This window comes from Dendrobates tinctorius, unplaced genomic scaffold, assembly GCF_039654945.1.
Source record: "Dendrobates tinctorius isolate UK_male_01 unplaced genomic scaffold, ASM3965494v1 ptg000020l, whole genome shotgun sequence".
NCBI classification, from domain to species: domain Eukaryota; kingdom Metazoa; phylum Chordata; class Amphibia; order Anura; family Dendrobatidae; genus Dendrobates; species Dendrobates tinctorius.
Genome location: NW_027361688.1, coordinates 9,106,216 through 9,130,004, shown reverse-complemented (window position 1 = coordinate 9,130,004; position 23,789 = coordinate 9,106,216). Strand labels below are relative to the sequence as shown.

The 23,789-nt window shown below is 46.1% G+C and overlaps 2 protein-coding genes across 7 annotated transcripts; one reads left to right on the top strand and one right to left on the bottom strand.

Annotated features, from left to right (window-relative positions):
* Positions 1–42: 42 nt before the first annotated feature.
* Positions 43–14,543, bottom strand: SLC37A3 (solute carrier family 37 member 3). 4 transcript variants are annotated; one of them, XM_073567622.1, is made up of 15 exons: positions 14,209–14,542; positions 13,959–14,117; positions 9,337–9,451; positions 9,155–9,247; positions 8,850–8,933; positions 7,890–8,035; positions 6,704–6,800; positions 6,495–6,579; positions 6,231–6,412; positions 5,020–5,161; positions 4,838–4,939; positions 4,538–4,585; positions 3,891–4,042; positions 3,166–3,231; positions 43–2,166 (listed from the first exon to the last, which is right to left on the bottom strand). In XM_073567622.1, the coding sequence occupies exons 2-15, from the start codon at positions 14,057–14,059 to the stop codon at positions 2,074–2,076; spliced, it is 1,506 nt and encodes a 501-aa protein (XP_073423723.1). In that variant the 5' UTR covers positions 14,060–14,117; positions 14,209–14,542; the 3' UTR covers positions 43–2,073. The 4 variants fall into 4 exon arrangements, with proteins under 4 accessions (XP_073423723.1, XP_073423722.1, XP_073423721.1 ...); XM_073567621.1 differs by having other exon boundaries at positions 13,959–14,112; positions 14,329–14,542; XM_073567620.1 differs by having other exon boundaries at positions 14,329–14,541.
* Positions 14,544–18,141: 3,598 nt separating this feature from the next.
* On the top strand, positions 18,142–23,789 carry RAB19 (RAB19, member RAS oncogene family). 3 transcript variants are annotated; one of them, XM_073567617.1, is made up of 4 exons: positions 18,142–18,458; positions 21,845–22,114; positions 22,316–22,499; positions 22,895–23,789. In XM_073567617.1, the coding sequence occupies exons 2-4, from the start codon at positions 21,920–21,922 to the stop codon at positions 23,158–23,160; spliced, it is 645 nt and encodes a 214-aa protein (XP_073423718.1). In that variant the 5' UTR covers positions 18,142–18,458; positions 21,845–21,919; the 3' UTR covers positions 23,161–23,789. The 3 variants fall into 3 exon arrangements, with proteins under 3 accessions (XP_073423718.1, XP_073423717.1, XP_073423719.1); XM_073567616.1 differs by having other exon boundaries at positions 18,144–18,488; XM_073567618.1 differs by lacking the exon at positions 18,142–18,458 and adding an exon at positions 18,639–18,660.

Genomic DNA, 23,789 nt, shown 5'->3' with positions numbered 1-23,789 from the left:
TGTTAACCCATTGTGAATATTTAATAAAGTGAAAAACACGGATTTTTTAAAAATATTTATTTTAATAATAAAAAGATATTTTTCTGACAACAGATTCCCTTTAACGACCCTACGACTATTACACACATTTATATATATTACGCAAACGATCGGAAAAAGATTGTACCAAAGGTGCCCGACCTGTAAATCCGGACACGACGGCCGTCCGTTCACAGAGGTATAAAGCACGGCGGAATTATAGAATTCTAAGGACGGCAGAAGCTGCACATTAACCCTTTCTGGACTAAAGGGTTTTTTTTTTCTAAAGCCCAAAAAAAAAAAACCCAAAAAAACAAAGCAGTCCCTCCTGCTGTAAACTACACGCTGCCGGCCATAGACGTAGGGCAGAAAAATGGCCGACAGTTTCGCTTTTCACTCCGGACAGTCAGCAGCTCTGCTGGCCAAAAGTACCGTGATGTGCAAACGATCGCCGGCTTCATGGTGCCCATAACACCTCCGCTAGGCGGCGTCCTCACAACGGTTCAGCTGCCAGCTATTTTTCCCGAACATGCACGCTCGATTGGGATGAGCGTGCATAGAGAGGTGGAAATAAGCAGATACTAGACGCCTCATCCCCGAGAATAAAAGGCTCGGTGGCGTTAAAGTTCTTCTTTCCGAGGCCCCCCTCCACCACCACCACATGGTCGTCCGGTCTCGGTCACAGCAAAGGGCTCGGACGTGTGTATGGGCACCAAAAATCTCCGCTCTACAGTTAGTTTTCAGTTTCAAACAGGACAACAAACGCTCATGGTAAAAAAACCTCTATACCCTCAACCGTATAACACACACATAAAAAAAAATAAATAAAATTTTACCAAAATTTGCAAATTGTAAATGCTATGATTTGCAAGGGGGGGTAGGGGGGGTTGGGAGGCAGGACACCAGGTGTTTACGTAAAACAACAGCTCGTCACTTTTCCTATGTACTACAAACACCAAAAAAGAAATAAGAGGGGGGAAAAAAAAAAAAAGGAAAAAATTTTGCCAAAATTTGGAAATTGTAGATTGTAAATGCTAGTATTTGTGATGTACAGTGAAAAAAAGAATAAACAAAACATGTTGGAAAGGTATCACTGAGCACGACGATGGTGGCTTTCCCTCCGCCATCACATGCACTCTGAGGAGTCTTTAGGTCACTTATAGGAGGGTCCGATTGACCAATCCAATGTCAGAGTCACCGGCCCTGTGCCGGAGGCGAAACCCTTAAAGCATCAGTAAGAGTCGTGATACATGTAGTGTACAACGGTATAAAAAAAAATTAAATAAAAAAAAAATATTTATAGAATAACTGACCAGATAATTAAGTTTTTGATCCACAGATTATAATTGAGAGAGAAAGAACAAAAAAAAAATAAAAATGATTTTTTTTTTGTTTTAATTAAATTGAATAAACTTTATTAAAATCATATATATGTATAGATTTTAATAAAAAGTGTATTCAATTTTATATATATATATATATATATATATATATATATATATATTATTTGGTCCACTAGTCAATGGGTTAATTTTTTTTAACAGTACCTTGTATTCAAAAATTCTAATTTGTATTATTTTTTTTTTCTATTTCGTGATTTAAGATCTGTGGATTAAAAATTGAATTGCGTCAGCAAGAAGAAAAAATAAATAAAAAAAAAATCACATATTTTGATATATTTGTTTCTCGCTGACTCACTTATTAATAAATTTATATTTTAAATCAAATGTTGCTAATTTCACCCCCCCTCCAAAAAAAACAAAACAAAAAAAAACAGATTCGGCTATAAATTAACAGACCGCATAATTCCGTTTGATCTAAAGATCTTGAGACAGAGAAAAAAAATAAAAATAAAATAAAATAAAAATTTGAATGGCATCAGATAGACAAAAAAAAAAATCCATTCCCAGAATTTGCTTTCCAGCCTGCCGAAAATAATCCACAATTTACAGCCTCTCCCTTTTCTCCTTTCTGCGCGTTGTGACGTCACCGTTTCATCAGCGTTGCCTCCGGGCGTCTCTTATCGGTTTTGACATCGGTCATTGGTAGTAATTGTCACCCCGCCAGCCTAGCCGTTCGCCTGTTCCTCGATGCGGGTCTGATCTCCCGGACGATCAGAGGAATGATGAAGAGGATTGTCAGGAACGTCTGCGGAGAACGTAAGCCTGGGTCAGTCACACACCAGAACATGGTCTACCCCCTAGTCTCAATCCAGACCTTCAAAAGAGGGTCTCTCTCTTTGGAGGACCTGACATATCCAAGCTTTGTAAGGCCAGCCCCATTGGAGTCAATGGGCACCATGCAATACCACCATTTCTCCTCTGGAGGTGCTGCAGGAAAACAGAACGGCAGCCAGGATCCTCCATAGATTAAAGCCGATGGCTGGGGTGGGGGGGGTGGTCTAGAGACACACCCTGTATGTTGGGTATTTTTGCCCCCCCCCAAATATAGAAATGATGGAAATATATTTACATGAATTTAATAGGATTTATCGACTAAGTATTGATGGGATTGTCCAATTCTGGGTCTTTTATGGCAAATCCACCACTAGGGGGGCCCCGATGTAAGCCTTCAGGGTGGAGAGGTGTTTGAGCACGTGCGGCTCCCGAAACGGCAACAGAGCAGACCGTCAGTGCACGGTGTAAGAAGAGTGACAGAGCGCACCGTCAGTGCACGGTGTAAGAAGAGTGACAGAGCGCACAGTCAGTGCACGGTGTAAGAAGAGTGACAGAGCGCACCGTCAGTGCACGGTGTAAGAAGAGTGACAGGGCGCACCGTCAGTGCACGGTGTAAGAAGAGTGACAGAGCGCACCGTCAGTGCACGGTGTAAGAAGAGTGACAGAGCGCACCGTCAGTGCACGGTGTAAGAAGAGTGACAGAGCGCACCGTCAGTGCACGGTGTAAGAAGAGTGACAGAGCGCACCGTCAGTGCACGGTGTAAGAAGAGTTGCAGAGCGCACTGTCAGTACAAGTTGTAAAACGGTAACAGTGCACTCTATCCTCGTTTTGTTAATTTTGATATGAGCAAAAATGAAACTTCGCCAGGTAGACAAAAAAGGTAGGATGCAGGAGGAAAAAGAAACCCAAAGCAAACAAACAAAAAAAAAATATCATAAAAGGAAATGGGATAATAAATTTTCCTCTTACCATAAGGATGAAGAAATAGAAAACCCACATCCAGCCCAGAGCGCCCTGTATCACCGACACTAGCACCTGCGGGATAGAGAGTCAGAACCGGAGCAGTCCAACATGGACAATACATATCCGTCTCATATCTGTCTGTATGTAGATATATCCTGTCACAGCCGGCCTTTTACTGCAGAGGAAACTTACAGCCACACACGTATTGGGGGGCAGTGATCTGCCCCCACATGTATGGTCACAGCTGTGCGCACTGCACCCCTGCATTCACCAGATGTTACTCTTTGGCATGCAACCCTTGTCATACAGTTACGGGGCTGAATGGTTATTTCCGACTTTTTAAACGGATATCGATAGAGCGGGTAAAAATAAGCAATTTTGCAATTTACTGCTTGTTAAAATTTTCATCCGTTCTTGAGATAGTAACGTTTTCATTTTGTTTCCAGCTCGTTGCCTAGGAGACCGACCGCCGCTGCTTTCTAGGTTTTAAGCAAAAAGTGAATATCTCAAGAACGGCTGCAAATTTTAGCAAGCTGTAAATTGCAAAACTGCTTACTTTTACCAGCACTAGTCAAAAATAAATGTATTTTTTTTAGAAAGTGGGAAATTCCTCTTTAAATAACCGCCTTAAATTCTATGGAGTGTGTAAAAAGTAACTGACCGGCCTCCGTTTGGCAACAGACAATATTCATGCACCTCAGACAGGCATTATCCACAACCCATGAACCTACCTGGCCTAAAGCCGCGCCGACGCTGCCTGTACCATCCACAATGCCGGTGACAGTGGCCAGCGCCTCGCTGCTGCCTCTGACCATCTCCTGGCGCCCGAGATCGGCAGAGATTGCAGAACTGATCATGTTGGAGGGACCCCCGATGAAAAATCCTACGAAGAAACCCCGATATTGTTTCCAGCCTCTCATACTTATTTTTTGTGTGTAGCCAAAGATTGAGCTTGCTTCACTGACACAGTAAAAGGTGTTGTCCAGTCAAGAAATTTTTTTTTTCTCAGATCAGTATTAATGAAACGGCAACAGAGCGCACTGTCAGTGCACGTTGTAAGACTAATACCTTGCAAAAACCAGCGCCGCCTCCACAAGTGACATCACTTGCTGGGGATTCTCTGAGCTCTATGAACTCAGTATCTGTCTTACAACATACAGTGCCAGTGCGCTCTGTTGCCAACTCATTACCACTGATCTGAACCAGCGATAGAGCGCACTGTCACTGTGCACATAGCACAGTGACAGAGCAGGGATTAGCCCAGCCCCATAAAAGAAGGTCACTGATGACGCTTTATTGGGAAAGTGTGCGCGATGGGGGGGCTCTGCATGTGCAAAAGATAGATGCTCAGGGGTGTACGGGAATTAGGGAGCCATACCTGTGATTGCCATGAGGAGGCCATTGATCGGCTTACTGTTTGGTGACCCTAAGAACAGGAAAATCAGCAGTTACCTTCACCAGATGAACTAGAAAATGACGACACACTGCACCAAACCCCCAGCTTTCTTATGCCTACTAATGGGTTAAACCACAATCAATCCCTGATCTTGAGGGAAACCACAGACGCGGCAGCAATAGACGTTATCTACTTCCCCTTTCTCTGCGAAACACCAAGATCACCCAGAATAGTCTGCCGATACCAGCGTCCTATGTACTGGGATCACCCGCAGCGACTCACGGCTGTATCCAAACAGGGAGCCCACGGCGAGCAGCAGACTCATGGCCAGGACCGGGGACCTCTTCTGCATCAGGTCGGAGATCCATCCTTGGATGGTGCCACCTGAAGAAGGAGGCAGAGCGAAACACTTTACGACCAAGCGATTCCTATGGGAGTCTGAGAGTAAATAAATAATCCCTCACCTATGATGCCGCCTATGTCGTACCAGATGGACAGCTGGTCGGCCTCGGCCTCCTTCCAGTGGAAGTTAATGCTCAGGTAAAAGGGCAGCCAGAAGAAGAAGGAATAGTTGACCAACTTCAGACAGGCGTAGGCCAGAGAATACTACACAAGAGAAGAGAGATTTACTTACGGAATCCGAGCAGGCGCCTCAACAAACAGTGCCCCCTTTCCCTACAGGCTATGTCTGGTAATGCAGCTCATTTTCACTATAGTAAATGGGGCTGATGGCAATTATCAAAAGGGATCCCATAAAGGTGGTCACCCCCCAAATCTGACACAGGGGATGCAGGTTTCCCATTCTGGATCAGGAAAGGTGGATGATAACGATTGTGGGGGCCAATAATCATATGGCAAAGGTATTATGTCCGTCTCATAGCGAGGTAACAACCTCCACTGCCATCATACATTCCTATGGAGAAGCAGAATAGTGAGTGCAGCTCTGGGGTATAATACAGGCTGTAACTCAGGATCAGTAATGTAATGTATGTACACAGTGACTGCACCAGCAGAATAGTGAGTGCAGCTCTGGAGTATAATACAGGATGTAACTCAGGATAAGTAATGTAATGTATGTACACAGTGACTGCACCAGCAGTATAGTGAGTGCAGCTCTGGGGTATAATACAGGATGTAACTCAGGATCAGTAATGTAATGTATGTACACAGTGTCTTCACCAGCAGAATAGTGAGTGCAGCTCTGGAGTATAATACAGGATGTAACTCAGGATCAGTAATGTACTGTATGTACACAGTGACTGCACCAGCAGTATAGTGAGTGCAGCTCTGGGGTATAATACAGGATGTAACTCAGGATCAGTAATGTAATGTATGTACACAGTGTCTGCACCAGCAGAATAGTGAGTGCAGCTCTGGAGTATAATACAGGATGTAACGCAGGATAAGTAATGTACTGTATGTACACAGTGACTGCACCAGCAGTATAGTGAGTGCAGCTCTGGAGTATAATACAGGATGTAACTCAGGATAAGTAATGTAATGTATGTACACAGTGTCTGCACCAGCAGAATAGTGAGTGCAGCTCTGGAGTATAATACAGGATGTAACTCAGGATAAGTAATGTAATGTATGTATACAGTGACTGCACCAGCAGAATAGTGAGTGCAGCTCTGGAGTTGACCACGCCACTATATAGAACAAGATTGTTGCTCACCAGCAATACTCCGGGTAAGCAGCAGGCCTGTACAAAGCCGATCGCTTTGGTTTCACTGACAGCAGCGTTAGGAGTCTGTATAGAGTAGCTGGACTCGCTGTCCCCCTCCTCCTCATCCATGAGGGGTCGGTTGGCCTCCTCCTCCTGTGCTGCGCTCTCCTCCTCCCCAGCATCGGGCAGACCTGTGAATATAATGATGGAGACGATGGGCCGCACTGCACAGTAACACTGATTCCTATGGTCGGGTCACCGTCGGCGACTTACCCAGCTCTTTCGGGGAGGTCACCAGCCCGAAGAATATAATCAACCCTCCGGCAAACTGCACCGAAGCCGTCACCAGGAAGGCGTACTGCGGAGACAGACACGGGAGCGGTGAGGTCTCCCAGCAGAGGGGAACGTCTACCGCTCATCGCAGAGGGGCTCACCGGCCTCGTGGGTCTATAGCCAGCCCCCGATTAGTTAGAGCCGCGTACCTCGTATCCATACTGGAGGACCGATGATGCAAGGAAGGCCCCTAAAATATTTCCCACCGAAGCACAGGCGCTCCACAGTCCGAACACCACTCCTCGCCTGTACGGGGAGAAAGAACAGAATGTGGTGTCACCTCTCACCCTGCGGACAGCCAGATCCCCCAATATAGGGGGGCAATCAGCAATAAAAGGGGCGTTGCAGCCATGAATCTGCCAGGACCCCCAAATAAAGTGAGTGCAGCATATCGGCTCCTCTATGCAGTTTTCCATAATTTTTTTTATTTTATTTAATATGCTATGTGTAACAGAAATCACGATCATGATGACAGGCGTGGGAGGTCTTGTGCAGACCCCTGGCTCTCATGACAACCCATCGGTGCCCCCCATGATAAGAGTGACAAAAGGCGCCGACTGAAGGACTAAATGATGCAATTACGACCGGAGAGTGTTAAATTCCTCTGTCAATGATTGATTGTGATTTAAAGTGGTTAACAGCTGTGGGTGGTCAGACCCTCTCTGACCTGGTCCGGCGCCTGCGCACTGCAGTACTCTGCTCTGCCCTCAACAGGGCAGGTAAAGTACGCCTGTGTCGGAGCCACGACGGGAAGCAAAGACGAGGACGTCACCGCTAAAAGATGGGAGGCGCCGGACCGGACACCCACCGGACCAAAACTGGACCCGGACCGCTCCTGAGTGAGTATAATATAACTCGTTTTTCTTCTCTTTCAGGTTACATCGGGGGCTTATCTACAGCATTACAGAATGCATTACAGAATGCTGTAGATAAGCCCCTGATAGTCCAAAAATGGGGTGACAGATTCCCTTTAATAAAATTATTCTGATGTTTTATCATTGGTGGCTTTCTTGCACTCCGTTTTCTTGGTGGTTATAGTTAAAGGGATTGTTCAATAAACGCAATCATAGAATTCAGACGGGGGGGGGGGGGGGGGGCCCCACTGTTCAGGATCCTCATTTCTTGGTCAGGGGCGTCTCTGGCTCTGGAGGACCCTATCCTGGGTTCATTGATCTGAATGGACTGCGTGTAATACCTTATATCTCCAGGGGTGTCACTGCAGGGAATCTGACCACTTGCTGCCAGGTTTACCCACAGATCACGGCTGATCGCTCACTGATCGGCCGATTCCCCTTTACAACGCTGGAAAATACATTAAAAAGAACAAAAGCGTACCCCGATTTCCCAAACCAGTTCCCCATGATGGCCACCACGCAGGGCCACCCCGTCGATTGAAGAAGCCCGTTAATCACCCACGTGACGCAGTAGAAGACCTTGTTGTAGAAATGCAGCCATTCGGTGACTGTGCCGAACACGAACATCTGAAATAGACAAAGGGGAGGGGACAGAGTCACATGACAGGAAGGAGGCGGCCATGGTACAATGAAGCAGCTACATTGGTCTCCACCTTAAGAGAAGCAGAATGAACTGATCTGCAGTCCGGAGACAAAGAGGCACAGATTTAGTACCGAGTTGTGAAACCTCGTGGTGAAGAGGAACCTACTCCTTACCACAGGAAACAGCCACCGATTCCTGAAACCCTGACAGCTATGGCCGCCCCACCCGTCCGACACCATAAACCCACAGGTGCGGAGGCTTCCGAGTGTCTCATTAGATACAAGGGGTTGTGTAATGTTAGAAAACTTCAACTCCCTGCCAGAAACAGCGCCACTTATGACTAGTGGCAGTAACTGGTATTGCAGCGTAGTGCCATTTAAAAAAAAAAAAAAAAAAAAAAAAAAAAAAAAAAAGTGAACCAATTATTGCCCAGATAAAAAATATACAAAAATCACTGATGTACTTCCACTCTGAATACTGTTTCTTCTGGCCAAGGTGAATCACCAACGCCCAAACAATAGCTGCTGGATACAGTCACCTGACACCCTTTCACCAATAGGGAGGGAGATTTTTTATATATATATATATATATATATATATATATATATATATATATATATATATATATATATATATATATATATATTTATATTTATTTTTTAATACTAGCATCTTTCAATGTAAACTGAAAGCTGCAGTACCGGACATGGGCACCACACCAAAGAAGCGCTATTTCTAGGGAAAATTTAATGTGCTGTTTTGGTGCCATCTAGTGGAACAGGTACAACCATTACTTACCGCTACTGCAGACGAGCACATGCCAAAAGTAAGGACGTAGCGCAGGTTCAACCGATCCCCAATGATCCCGCTGATAAAGAGACCCTGAACAAAAACCATAGATCATAAAGGATCCTGAAATGAGGAGGAGGGACGAACAGCTCCATAGAACACACGCACACAATACACACTGCGCAATGCTTCCTATCCCCTCTGGGGCGCTGCAGCCAATCAATGATAAAAGAAAATCAACCGAAGTGGATTTAAAGGCACGGGACGATCAACGTCGGGAGATCAAAAGATCCTTTAAAGGGGCGGCGACTCACCGTTGCATACGCGAAGAGGAAGATGGTGTCTAGTAGCCCCAGGAAGATGGTGGCCGACTTGTTGTTGGGAAATAGATGATTGCCATTCCAGGTCTGTAAGAGTTAAACAGAGTTTTACACCCCCCTCCCCATCTCGCGGCACGGACCGGCGGATTATCAGAGTCTGCGGATCGGGGGCTCACCACATTGGGGTCCACGTTATAGACGGAGACGTTCAGGTCGGTCGGGGTCCACTGGTTGCTGATGCTGACCTTCACGTTGCTGAACGCCTTCCTGGACGCGTGGAGCAGAGAGTAGCTGCGGAGCAAGAGGGGGAATCAGCCGCAAAACATTCCGGATTATCGGATGGCGGCCATTCACTGACAGCAACCTGTCCAGTCAGACTCATCGCATCAATGTCAGCAGCCGGCGATACGGCCGATCAGGAGATCGCACACTGGACGACCCGACAGGTTCACCTGGAATTCAGGTCAGACCAGACGAGTCTGGGACGGCAGCCAAGAGGAGTCATGAGACTACAGCACAGGAGAAAGGATCCCGCGCTCCGCCCGGCCGCGAGAGACGTGTGCAAAAGGAACCAAGGGATCTAATGATGGGGAGTTATGGTAATCCGGCATCCAGTAATCCAGAAAATCTCATAACACAGCATCTGCTGGGATATACCGGTGCCAGAGGAAAGGAATGGATCACGTCTCGTACCTGTGCAGATTGCAGGCGCCAGGCCCCTCCCAAATAGAGAAAGGCACGGGCGCCAGGCCCCCCCCCAAATAGAGAACGGCACGGGCGCCAGAGGCTTCCCCCCCAAAAGAGAAAGGCACAGGCGCCAGAGACCACCCCCCAAATAGAGAAAAGGATGAGCGCCAGAGGCACCCCCCAAATAAAGAACGACACGGGCGCCAGAGGCTTCCCCCAAAAAGAGAAAGGCACAGGCGCCAGAGGCTCCCCCCCTAAATAGATTTTAAACCAAAATATAAGGCGTAGTTTTGATAACCTAATATATATCTATAACATACTATATGGGGATCACATGGAGAAAGAAAGAAAGAAAGAAAGAAAGAAAGAAAGAAAGAAAGAAAGAAAGAAAGAAAGAAAGAAAGAAAGAAAGAAAGAAAGAAAGAAAGAAAGAAAGAAAGAAAGAAAGAAAGAAGAGACAAATGAATAGAAAGCATAAATGAAATATAATCAACAGTTTATTAGACACACCAAACATAAAATCAAAAAGAACAAGACATAAAAGGTGCAATTAAAACCGGGGGACGCACCACACACATTATTATATAAAATGATTGAGGAGCAGATCAAGAATTCTATATAACCAACATGCCAAAACTGCAGAGCCTGCAGGCAAAAATGTCCAAAAAGATATAAAATACACCAAGTGCAGCGAAAATAAATATCAGGAGAAGTTACTGACAAATTTTCAAAACAAATTAACCACGGTTGTTTGTATTTGTGTGGTTGTATTGTCTACTATTTAGGCTTCATTAAAGGTTTAGTTTTTACGCATATCTATATCCATAAATTGTTGTAAGGGTCCCTGGTTTATACAAGTGAAGTTACTGACAAACTATAAAAAGAGAACGTCATTATAATAAAATGCTTCAATTATAACGGTGGCCGCAAGACATCTCCAAAGGGGTAAACAAAGGAATATGCAATGTAACCGGATTCATGCTGTGTGTGTTTACACTGTGCCCCACACCCCGACGCGCATTTCACACATTGCGTCGCCAATTCGAGAAAGGCACGCACGCCAGAGTCTATGCCTCCAAATAGAGAAAGGCACGTGCGCCAGAGACTTCCCCCCCCCCCACAAATAGAGAAAGGCACGGGCGCCAGAGTCTATGCCCCCAAAAAGAGAAAGGCACGGGCGCCAGAGACTCCCCCCCCCAAACAGAGAAAGGCACGGGCGCCAGAGTCTATGCCCCCAAACAGAGAAAGGCACGGGCGCCAGAGTCTATGCCCCCAAACAGAGAAAGGCACGGGCGCCAGAGTCTATGCCCCCAAACAGAGAAAGGCACGGGTGCCAGAGTCTATGCCCCCAAACAGAGAAAGGGGATGAGCGCCAGAGGCTTCCCCCACAAATAGAGAAAGGCACAGGCGCCAGAGGCTTCCCCCCCAAACAGAGAAAAGGGATGAGCGCCAGAGGCTTCCCCCCCAAATAGAGAAAAGGGATGAGCGCCAGAGGCTTCCCCCACAAACAGAGAAAGGCACAGGTGCCAGAGACCACCCCCCAAATAGAGAAAAGGATGAGCGCCAGAGGCACCCCTCAAAGAGAGAATGGCACAGGCGCCAGAGGCTTCCCCCCAAAAGTGAAAGGCACAGGCGCCAGAGACCACCCCCTAAATAAAGAAAGGCACAGGCACCAGAGGCTCCCCCCCCCACAAATAGACTTTAAACCAAAATATAAGGCGTAGTTTTGATAACCTAATATATATCTATAACATACTATATGGGGATCACATGGACACAAATACCTATAAACCCAAAAAGAAACCACATAAATAGAAGAAAGAAAAGAAAAGAAAAGAAAGAAAAGAAAAGAAAAAAGAAAAAGAAAAGAAAAATGAATAGAAAGCACAAATCAAATATAATCAACCGTTTATTAGAGACACCAAACATAAAATCAAAAAGAACAAAACATAAAAGGTGCAATTAAAACCGGGGGACGCACCACACACATTATTATATAAAATGATTGAGGAGCAGATCAAGAAGTCTATATAACCAACATGCCAAAACTGCAGAGCCTGCAGGCAAAAATGTCCAAAAAGATATAAAATACACCAAGTGCAGTGAAAATAAATATCAGGAGAAGTTACTGACAAATTTACTAAACAAATTAACCACGGTTGTTTGTTTGTATTTGTGTGGTTGTATTGTCTACTATTTAGGCTTCATTAAAGGTTTAGTTTTTACGCATATCTATATCGATAAATTGTTGTAAGGGTCCCTGGTTTATACAAGTGAAGTTACTGACAAACTATAAAAAGAGAACGTCATTATAATAAAGTGCTTCAATTATAACGGTGGCCGCAAGACATCTCCAAAGGGGTAAACAAAGGAATATGCAATGTAACCGGATTCATGCTGTGTGTGTTTACACTGTGCCCCACACCCCGACGCGCATTTCACACATTGCATTGCCAGATCGAGAAAGGCACGCGTGCCAGAGTCTATGCCTCCAAATAGAGAAAGGCACGGGAGCCAGAGTCTATTACCCCAAATAGAGAAAGGCACGGGCGCCCGTGCCCTTCTCTCTCTGGGGGGCAGAGACTCTGGCGCCCGTGCCCTTCTCTCTCTGGGGGGCAGAGACTCTGGCGCCCGTGCCCTTCTCTCTCTGGGGGGCAGAGACTCTGGCGCCCGTGCCCTTCTCTCTCTGGGGGGCAGAGACTCTGGCGCCCGTGCCCTTCTCTCTCTGGGGGGCAGAGACTCTGGCGCCCGTGCCCTTCTCTCTTTGGGGGCATAGACTCTGGCGCCCGTGCCCTTCTCTCTCTGGGGGCATAGACTCTGGCGCCCGTGCCCTTCTCTCTCTGGGGGCATAGACTCTGGCGCCCGTGCCCTTCTCTCTCTGGGGGCATAGACTCTGGCGCCCGTGCCCTTCTCTCTCTGGGGGCATAGACTCTGGCGCCCGTGCCCTTCTCTCTCTGGGGGCATAGACTCTGGCGCCCGTGCCCTTCTCTCTCTGGGGGCATAGACTCTGGCGCCCGTGCCCTTCTCTCTCTGGGGGCATAGACTCTGGCGCCCGTGCCCTTCTCTCTATGGGGGCATAGACTCTGGCGCCCGTGCCCTTCTCTCTATGGGGGCATAGACTCTGGCGCCCGTGCCCTTCTCTCTATGGGGGCATAGACTCTGGCGCCCGTGCCCTTCTCTCTATGGGGGCATAGACTCTGGCGCCCGTGCCCTTCTCTCTATGGGGGCATAGACTCTGGCGCCCGTGCCCTTCTCTCTCTGGGGGCATAGACTCTGGCGCCCGTGCCCTTCTCTCTCTGGGGGCATAGACTCTGGCGCCCGTGCCCTTCTCTCTCTGGGGGCATAGACTCTGGCGCCCGTGCCCTTCTCTCTCTGGCGGCATAGACTCTGGCGCCCGTGCCCTTCTCTATTTGAGGGCATAGACTCTGGCGCCCGTGCCCTTCTCTATTTGAGGGCATAGACTCTGGCGCCCGTGCCCTTCTCTATTTGAGGGCATAGACTCTGGCGCCCGTGCCCTTCTCTATTTGAGGGCATAGACTCTGGCGCCCGTGCCCTTCTCTATTTGAGGGCATAGACTCTGGCGCCCGTGCCCTTCTCTATTTGAGGGCATAGACTCTGGCGCCAGAGTCTATGCCCCCAAACAGAGAAAGGCACGGGCGCCAGAGTCTATGCCCCCAAACAGAGAAAGGCACGGGCGCCAGAGACTCCCCCCCCCCCCCCCCCAATAGAGAAGGGCACAGGCACCAGTCTATGCCCTCAAATAGAGAAGGGCACGGGCGCCAGAGTCTATGCCCTCAAATAGAGAAGGGCACGGGCGCCAGAGTCTATGCCCTCAAATAGAGAAGGGCACGGGCGCCAGAGTCTATGCCCTCAAATAGAGAAGGGCACGGGCGCCAGAGTCTATGCCCTCAAATAGAGAAAGGCATGGGGGCCAGAGGTCCAGGTAGAAGGACGTGCTGGGACTCCGGGTGAATGGAATCGTTCCTCCTGGCCGGCGGTGTCCTTGCTCCTCTGATCACTGGGGGGGGGGGGGGGCTGAGCGCTAACGCTGCCCCATTACAGGAGGTCAGTGTCGCCAGCTGTCACATGACCCACTGCCTCGACCACCCACCTGAAAAACGTGAGAAGGAAAACCGCCAGGTGGTGATGTGTGTAGTGGGCACAGATCCCTCTGCGGGCGGCCGCTCTGCGGGGCGACACCGGGAACTCCATTGCGGCGGCTCGTCGTGGCTCAGTTCTCACTCCGGCGCCTCATCCGGGGCAGTCTGACCTTACCGTTATTAAAGGAGAAAAAGCATTGTTATTAAAGGTGCCCTGACACAAATAGAAGCCTTAAAGGGCTCCTCCTAGGCTCCACCCACCTCTATGCTATTCATGCAGTGGGTTAGTGTGGGTGTATCACTTTAAAAATTCCCATGAATCCCCACTGAGCCATTATAACACTATTCACACTTGTCTCCCCGGCTGTAGCCGCCCCGCACCTGGCCGCAGCGTCCCCCGCTCCTGCGGCCGCGCTCAGCTCTGCTCCTTCCTCCTCCCGGTGTCCGCTCATCTGGCAGCTGCAGACCCGGCAGAGGAGGACGTCAACACAGCGGAATCACGTGATTCTCCTCCCCAGAGCGGGGCACGCCGGGAGCTGTAGTCGCCAGGTGTGCAAGTAGGAGGGGTTTGAAGTCCTCACTGTATGGTAAGCGGTGGTGACCAAACTAGTAATAAACGCGAAACAAGTCAGAAAACAGAAGAGGCTTCTATAATATAATAAGGTCACACGTAATGCCCCAGACCACCAGGGACACTGACATTAACCCTGTAATGCCCCAGACCACCAGGGACACTGACATTAACCCTGTAATGCCCCAGACCACCAGGGGTACTGACATTAACCCTGTAATGCCCCAGACCACCAGGGACACTGACATTAACCCTGTAATGCCCCAGTCCACCAGGGACACTGACATTAACCCTGTAATGCCCCAGACCACCAGGGACACTGACATTAACCCCGTAATGCCCCAGACCACCAGGGACACTGACATTAACCCTGTAATGCCCCAGACCACCAGGGAAACTGACGTTAACCCCGTAATGCCCCAGACCACCAGGGACACTGACGTTAACCCCGTAATGCCCCAGACCACCAGGGACACTGACATTAACCCTGTAATGCCCCAGACCACCAGGGATACTGACGTTAACCCCGTAATGCCCCAGACCACCAGGGACACTGACGTTAACCCTGTAATGCCCCAGACCACCAGGGGTACTGACATTAACCCCGTAATGCCCCAGACCAACAGGGATACTGACGTTAACCCCGTAATGCCCCAGACCACCAGGGACACTGACGTTAACCCTGTAATGCCCCAGACCACCAGGGACACTGACATTAACCCTGTAATGCCCCAGACCACCAGGGGTACTGACATTAACCCTGTAATGCCCCAGACCACCAGGGACACTGACATTAACCCTGTAATGCCCCAGACCACCAGGGACACTGACATTAACCCTGTAATGCCCCAGACCACCAGGGGTACTGACATTAACCCTGTAATGCCCCAGACCACCAGGGACACTGACATTAACCCTGTAATGCCCCAGTCCACCAGGGACACTGACATTAACCCTGTAATGCCCCAGACCACCAGGGACACTGACATTAACCCCGTAATGCCCCAGACCACCAGGGACACTGACATTAACCCTGTAATGCCCCAGACCACCAGGGAAACTGACGTTAACCCCGTAATGCCCCAGACCACCAGGGACACTGACGTTAACCCCGTAATGCCCCAGACCACCAGGGACACTGACATTAACCCTGTAATGCCCAAGACCACCAGGGATACTGACGTTAACCCCGTAATGCCCCAGACCACCAGGGACACTGACGTTAACCCTGTAATGCCCCAGACCACCAGGGGTACTGACATTAACCCCGTAATGCCCCAGACCAACAGGGATACTGACGTTAACCCCGTAATGCCCCAGACCACCAGGGACACTGACATTAACCCTGTAATGCCCCAGACCACCAGGGACACTGACATTAACCCTGTAATGCCCCAGACCACCAGGGGTACTGACATTAACCCTGTAATGCCCCAGACCACCAGGGACACTGACATTAACCCTGTAATGCCCCAGACCACCAGGGACACTGACATTAACCCCGTAATTCCCCAGACCACCAGGGATACTGACGTTAACCCCGTAATGCCCCAAACCACCAGGGATACTGACATTAACCCCATAACGCCCCAGACCACCAGGGATACTGATGTTAACCCCGTAATGCCCCAGACCACCAGGGATACTGACATTAACCCCATAACGCCCCAGACCACCAGGGATACTGATGTTAACCCCGTAATGCCCCAGACCACCAGGGATACTGACATTAACCCCATAATGCCCCAGACCACCAGGGATACTGACATTAACCCCGTAATCCCTCAAACCACCAGGGATGCTAGCATTAACCCCTTACTGGCCAAGACCACCAGGGATACTGATGTTAACCCCATAATACCACAGACCAACGGGGATATTAACATATACCTTCAGGGATAGTAAAGTTAACCCCTTAATTTCCCAGGCCAGCAGAGATTGCTAACATTAGCCCTTTAATGCCCCAGCCACTAGGGATGCTCGCATATCTGCACCCGACCATCAGGGATACTAACATTTCAATGCCCCAAACTACAAGAGATACTAAAATTAACCCCTTTATACCTCTAAATTAAGGATACAAAATTAACCTCTTAATTTCCCTGACCACCAGGAATAATAGCATTAATCACCTTACAGCTGTTGATCATCTGGGCCACTAATTGATTTCCAGGGACACTAACATGAAGTATTTCACAGGCCTGAATTCCCTGAGAGCTTTACATTTTCCTTCTCACTGCTCCAGACCACCAGGGATATTAGATAATAAAGTGATTATTCTTATAATGAGCTCAGATAAATCACATTCATCTATTCAGTACCAATGATTACCACATGGTGGTGCTACAGCGCTCCTTTGCCATTAAGGATCGATGCCCCCTATCCTATACTAAGCCTTGATAGGAAAAGTTGGTTCCATTCCTGCATTCTTCTCTGGGGGGAGTGTCTACAGGAAGACCACACCCCTTTGTCTAACAAGATTATATTTTCACACTAGGAAGAAAGGGCCATATCTAAGGAGCGGAGAGGAGCAGGAATCAAAGGAAAACATCGCCGGATTCAGGAGAACAGCGGCATTTACACCAGGGGAATCAATTAGATATTATAATGCTCATATTAGGACGCGCTAAAGTTGGATTTTAACATCAGGGAGACAAAAAAAACAATTATACAACCATTCTATCCTGGATTTTTTTTTTTCAAAGCAAAAACACCTGCGTCATCAGGTCTAAGATATTTATATAATAATGTAGACACTTTTCTAATATGAAATCTGGTGATAGATCCCCTTTCAGGGGCACACGATGATTATTAGAGCAGCTTTGGCTCTAGAAAGGGGGGGATGATATTGCCATTATTAGAATAGACTCCCCTGTAATACCAACTATTACCACATGGCGGCGATATGGAACTGGTTGGGCAGAATGATCATCGCTCTCTGTACACTTGCAGCGCCACCTCTGCCCATGGGTTGTGGGCGGTATTGCAGCTTCTCTGGATTGAATGGAGAAGGAATACTTGACCAGTTGCATGGAAGATTTTTTTTTTTTCATTTTAAGGGGAAATATTAAAATAAATAGGGGAAATATTAAATTAAATGTTAAGGGGAAAATATTAAAATAAAATTTAAGTGGAAATTTTAAAATAAATAGAGGAAATATTAACATAAATTTTATGGGGAAATATTAACATAAATTTAATGGGGAAATATTAAAATAAATTTTAAGGGGAAATATTAAAATAAATAGGGGAAATATTAAAATAAATTTTAAGGGGAAATATTAAAATAAATACGGAAAATATTAAAATAAATTTTAAGTGGAAATATTAAAATCAATTTTATGGGAAAATATTAAAATAAATTTTAAGGGGAAATACTAAAATAAATTTTATGGGAAAATATTAAAATAAATTTTAAGGGGAAATATTAAAATAAATTTTAAGTGGAAATATTAAAAGAAATAGAGGAAATATTAAAATAAATTTTATGGGGAAATATTAAAATAAATTTTAAGGGGAAATATTAAAATGAATTTTAAAATAAATAGGGGAAACGAGATGTGGAACACGGTCTTCAGCGAGAGAGGCGGTCGGCGTCTACTGTATCCCATTATATTAATGACAATGGGGTCATTGTGACCCCGGCTGTGTATTGTAACCGTGTCACTCAGTACGGGACGGCCAGAACAAAGCCAGACGCCTGGATCCGGTATCACATTATTATTTTTTTCCGGCTCCTGTGCCAACGAGAGGTTAATTCCTCCAGTCTCCGCCATCCTTGACCTCTTGCACAAAACTGAAGGACACAATAAGGTTGTTTGTCTCCTTCGGTGCTTCCTTATTGCTGCTGCTGCTTCGCGAACTACATCTCCCACAATGCCATGCGGCAGGCTTACCTGTTGATCCAGGTGAGGGGCAGACCCAGGAAGGCGTGTGACAGGTGAGCAGCTCCTGGCAGCCGAGGCGACAGGTGAGACATTTTATCGTGTTCTAGAATAAAAAAAAAGGACAAAACCGGCGAAATTCCGACGAGGTTCCGAATGTTCTTTGTGCCTCTGTATCCGACACGGGAAAAAAAGGATGACAATATTCTGGGCCAAAGACCCTAGAAAGGAAGATCTGCCCATTTTATGGCATTCACTGTACGGTAAAAATGATCTGGCAATGAGATTCTCCAGATCTGCGCGATTTCGCCGATACCAAACTTATAACGTTTATTTCAAAAGATTATATTTATTTTATTTTTTTCATTTATTTTTTTCTTTCGTGTTTTCCCACATTTTTCAAGAGAGACTATTGTATGAAAAAGAAAAAAATGCTCTTAAGGCCACGTTCACACGATCAGTATTTTGGTTATGAAGAGCGTTATAGAACGGACGACCCCTGTAAGATTCCCATCATGGGGACTTAATATCCCATCTCCATCTGTAGTAGCTGTAATAATAATATTAGCAAATACCTCCAATAAAAAAATGAAGTGTAGTTCTTCTGATTAGCGATTTTACTTACCCCATGTGCAGGGCATTGTAGTAGCTTAGATATCCATGGTTACAGCTACTGATATGGTGACAGTTACTTGTTAGTGGTCGTAGCTATGGATGCATAAGCTACTGCAATGCCCTGCACATGGGGTAAGCGACATAGCTAATCAGAATAACTATACTTCATTTCTAATTGGAGGTATTTTCTAATGTTATTATTATTGCAACCTACTACATTTTGGGATAGGATCTTGGAGATGCGAATAGCCCTTTATCCTTAAGAAGTATTTTATGGAAAATGATCCTTTGATGACTTGTTACTTGCTCGGTAGAACTAAAAGTCCCAGCGTGGCCTGTTATTACCAGTAGTTCGTGTTCTTCCACTTCGGAGGACCATATATTGACTAAATATACAGCTGACATTTGTCTCGGTATGTGACCTTTACAGATAGACCTGAATGGCGACTCGACATCCGTGAAATTTGGGCCCTAGATTGAGAGGCTCTTGTGATATGTCATGGATAGATGTGACGGAACAACATGGGTGATGTTTGTAGGCTCAGATCATCACTGCTTATGAATGGTCTCTGTAAATGTATTGAACCCCTTGGTACTGCTTGGAGATTTCTCCTCCTGGATATTTGATATATTATGACATCTTTAGGTTGGTTTTAATGGATCTGTACTTAGAAAATTTATTAGATTTTCAAGATCAGTAATCTCCGAGCCGTATCAAAGGGGTTTATCTGTTCTACAGAGCTCATCATAGATCAGCAATCTCCAAGCCGTACCAAAGGGGTTTAAATGTTCTACAGAATTCGTCATAGATCAGCAATCTCCGAGCCGTACCAAAGGGGTTTAACTGTTCTACAGAACTCGTCATAGATCAGCAATCTCCGAGCCCTACCAAAGGGGTTTTACTGTTCTACAGAACTCGTCATAGATTAGCAATCTCCGAGCTGTACCAAAGGGGTTTTACTGTTCTACAGAACTCGTCATAGATTAGCAATCTCCGAGCTGTACCAAAGGGGTTTAACTGTTCTACAGAACTCGTCATAGATCAGCAATCTCCGAGCCCTACCAAAGGGGTTTTACTGTTCTACAGAACTCGTCATAGATCAGCAATCTCCAAGCCGTACCAAAGGGGTTTAAATGTTCTACAGAATTCGTCATAGATCAGCAATCTCCGAGCCGTACCAAAGGGGTTTTACTGTTCTACAGAACTCGTCATAGATTAGCAATCTCCGAGCTGTACCAAAGGGGTTTAACTGTTCTACAGAACTCGTCATAGATCAGCAATCTCCGAGCCCTACCAAAGGGGTTTTACTGTTCTACAGAACTCGTCATAGATTAGCAATCTCCGAGCTGTACCAAAGGGGTTTTACTGTTCTACAGAACTCGTCATAGATTAGCAATCTCCGAGCTGTACCAAAGGGGTTTAACTGTTCTACAGAACTCGTCATAGATCAGCAATCTCCGAGCCGTACCAAAGGGGTTTATCTGTTCTACAGAACTCATCATAGATTAGCAATCTCCGAGCTGTACCAAAGGGGTTTATCTGTTCTACAGAACTAGTCATAGATTAGCAATCTCTGAGTCGTACCAAAGGGGTTTAGTTGATCTACAGAACTCATCATAGATCAGCAATCTACGAGCTGTACCAAAGGGGTTTATCTGTTCTACAGAATTCGTCATAGATCAGCAATCTCTGAGCCGTACCAAAGGGGTTTTACTGTTCTACAGAAATCATCATAGATCAGCAATCTCCAAGCCCTACCAAAGGGGTTTTACTGTTCTACAGAACTCGTCATAGATTAGCAATCTCCGAGCTGTACCAAAGGGGTTTATCTGTTCTACAGAACTCGTCATAGATTAGCAATCTCTGAGCTGTACCAAAGGGGTTTAACTGTTCTACAGAACTCGTCATAGATCAGCAATCTCTGAGCCATACCAAAGGGGTTTATCTGTTCTACAGAACTCGTCATAGATTAGCAATCTCCAAGCCGTACCAAAGGGGTTTAGTTTTTCTACAGAGCTAGTCATAGATTAGAAAACTCTGAGCTGTACCTGTGATGAGAAGTGATCATAGATTGCGATCTTCTCACTTATGTCAGCCCCTATTTTTCCAGGAAAATCAGTTAGCAAAATGGTGGATTCTGACAAAATCAAGCCCAAAAGAAAGTAAAGAAAGGTCCCAAATTTTGTGTTATTCAAAGCTGGTATGTAACGGTACCTCTCACCACAAAATTGAGGGCCTTGTGAAGTCAAACATGGAAAAAGAGGCCTTGCCAATATTAGCAACTGAGCACATCCAATCAGAACCAAGTTTTCTTATTTCAGACTGCTGTGGAAGAATGAAACGTGGACCGTGATTGGTTGCTGTGGGCAAATACTTTGAAGCAATTTACATACACAAGGCCTAATCTTGTTTTTCAGGCCTGTCTTGTTCTTACACTGAGTGATGGCAGTAATTTTATGTAATGGAGACCTGAGATAATCACACACTGACTATAGACTATATAGCTGAGACTGGGTGGGTGACAATCAATATGGCTGCCCATGATAGACAATCTGAAATTCTGCTCCAGATTCAGATCCAAAAATGCTGCCGACAGTCATGAATTTCCTGCTCGGAAAGTCCAGTGGGGGAGGGGTTTAGAAAAAAAAAATTCCCGAATTATGCATTTTGAACCATTTCTGGGCCGCTCCTTGGGGGCGGGACTTGTCTCTAATTTTTTCTATATATGTTGGTAATTACTAAACTAACATGTCCGGCAATGTGGATCATAATGATGTCGAAAATTCCATTAAGCCATTTGTGTTCTCTCTTTTTCCTTTACCCCAGATTTGCAGTATGTCTTGTGGCTCCTAATTTGCATATCCTCAGACTTCTCTAGCGCTGACCACGCCCACGAGGAGCATGCCTGGATCCGAATGTGCAGAGGAGGATCCTTTTGATTTTTTATTTAAAATTATTCTGATTGGTGACTCCAATGTGGGCAAGACCTGCGTGGTTCAGCAGTTCCAGTCCGGAATCTTCAGTGACAAGCACCAGAACACTATCGGGGTGGACTTTACCGTCAAATCCCTGAATATCGAAGGCAAAAAAGTCAAGGTAAAAATTTCTACAGTTTGCTTCTTCCCTAGATAGAATATTCATGCAGATCTTCCATGACATCTTCTTGGAACTTCTGACATCAAACAAGTCGGTGCAGCATAAAGAAGCAGTCTACTGTAGAGCAGTCAGAACCTACTATGAATTCTTTTGTACATGTAACTAACACTATAATTTTTTATGATTGCCCATCTCTCATAGGTACAAGTTTGGGACACAGCTGGCCAGGAGAGATTTCGGACTATCACTCAGAGTTATTACCGTAGTGCACATGGAGCCATTATTGCCTATGACATCACCCAACGCCAGACATTCGAGTCCGTTCCCCATTGGATCCATGAAGTGGAAAAATATGGAGCTGCCAACTTGATGATGATGCTAATCGGTAGGTCTACCAACGATTTTTATAAAGGGGTTTTTCAGTATTGTCGAAATTTTCCAGCCCTCCATCAAATCAGGCAAATCTCGTTTTACAACAAAGCTGTGCCATACACAGTCTTTCTTCGAAATTCCCCTTCCTCCATGATTGCGGCCTAGTGTCTCTCTCTGTTCAACAGAGAACTCTTGTTTGCCATGTGGCTTCAGCCACATACACTGACGAGCTTCCTGCTTACGACCAAGGGCCATGTGTACCACATGAGGTTCACCCCTAGTCTTAGCTCACTAGACATCCTAAAGAGCTTTCCGAGACCCCTGAATGGGAAATTTTCTTAGTTATAGGTGGTAATCGGCTTATGGGAGCAGAACATCTCTCACTCTTTATCTTATCTGTGTTTGAAGGCAACAAATCCGACCTGGTGGAGAAAAGGCAGATCCTGTTTGAAGAAGCTTGCACTTTGGCCGAGAAGCATGGACTGCTGGCGGTCTTAGAAACCTCAGCCAAAGAGTCCCGTAACATTGAAGAAGTTTTCCTCCTGATGACCAAGGTGCTAATTGACCGCAACACCCCTCACTTTCACAAGGAGAGTCCACGGAACAGCTTTGTGCTGGACTCTCGGCCTATTTTGGACACAAAGGAGCCGGAGAAAAACTGTCTTTGTGGGTAGACATTAGACATGAAGAAGTAGACGTTTGAAGCTTCCACCGGATGAGCTGCGTTCATGAAGGCCACTGGAGCATGAGGCAAGGTGGACGGTTAAGAGGAAGCTCCTAAGGATGTGGTTGGACCTTTACCATAACTCCTTCCTGATAGGTGTCTACTTGCAACTCAAGTCTTCTTCTACAAGGGGTCATGGAGCCTCAAATATGGACTAACCTACCCCTAGAAGAGAAGTAGATGGGGGGGTTTTAAGAAGGTCTTCCATGTGTAGAGTCAAAGGAGAACCCCCTTCTTGAAAGTCAAGACCTCTCCATTTGTAGGAAAAGCCTGAAGACCAAGACATAGATGTCGTCTTGACAAGGAACTGATAGTTGTCTACTGTAGACTTTGAGATGGCGTCTGGGATTCTTTTAGAGGAAACCTAGTCTACTGTTCTGTAATATTTTATATTTGTCTACTATAAATTCAGATAGTTGAGACCGGAGGAGGCATAACCAAGGTCACGTCTCAAAAACAGTGATATTTCTTTATTCGGGTATTTGATAGAACACCTCTAGGGTATGTTCATTTTTTTTTTTTACTTGGGATTTTTCCTGGCTGAAAGTCCTCACAAAAAAATAAAAAACTATAAATCCA

Excerpts from the sequence above, each read along its gene's own strand:
- SLC37A3 (XM_073567622.1), bottom strand. The coding sequence starts at position 14,059 with ATGGAGTTCCCGGTGTCGCCCCGCAGAGCGGCCGCCCGCAGAGGGATC. Across the intron at positions 5,162-6,230 it reads GCTTACCCGGAGTATTGCTG|TATTCTCTGGCCTACGCCTG; the intron begins GTGAGCAACAAT and ends TCTCTTGTGTAG. Across the intron at positions 4,586-4,837 it reads CTCCCTGTTTGGATACAGCC|GGTCACCAAACAGTAAGCCG; the intron begins GTGAGTCGCTGC and ends TCCTGTTCTTAG.
- RAB19 (XM_073567617.1), top strand. The coding sequence starts at position 21,920 with ATGCCTGGATCCGAATGTGCAGAGGAGGATCCTTTTGATTTTTTATTT. Across the intron at positions 22,115-22,315 it reads TCGAAGGCAAAAAAGTCAAG|GTACAAGTTTGGGACACAGC; the intron begins GTAAAAATTTCT and ends CATCTCTCATAG. Across the intron at positions 22,500-22,894 it reads CTTGATGATGATGCTAATCG|GCAACAAATCCGACCTGGTG; the intron begins GTAGGTCTACCA and ends CTGTGTTTGAAG.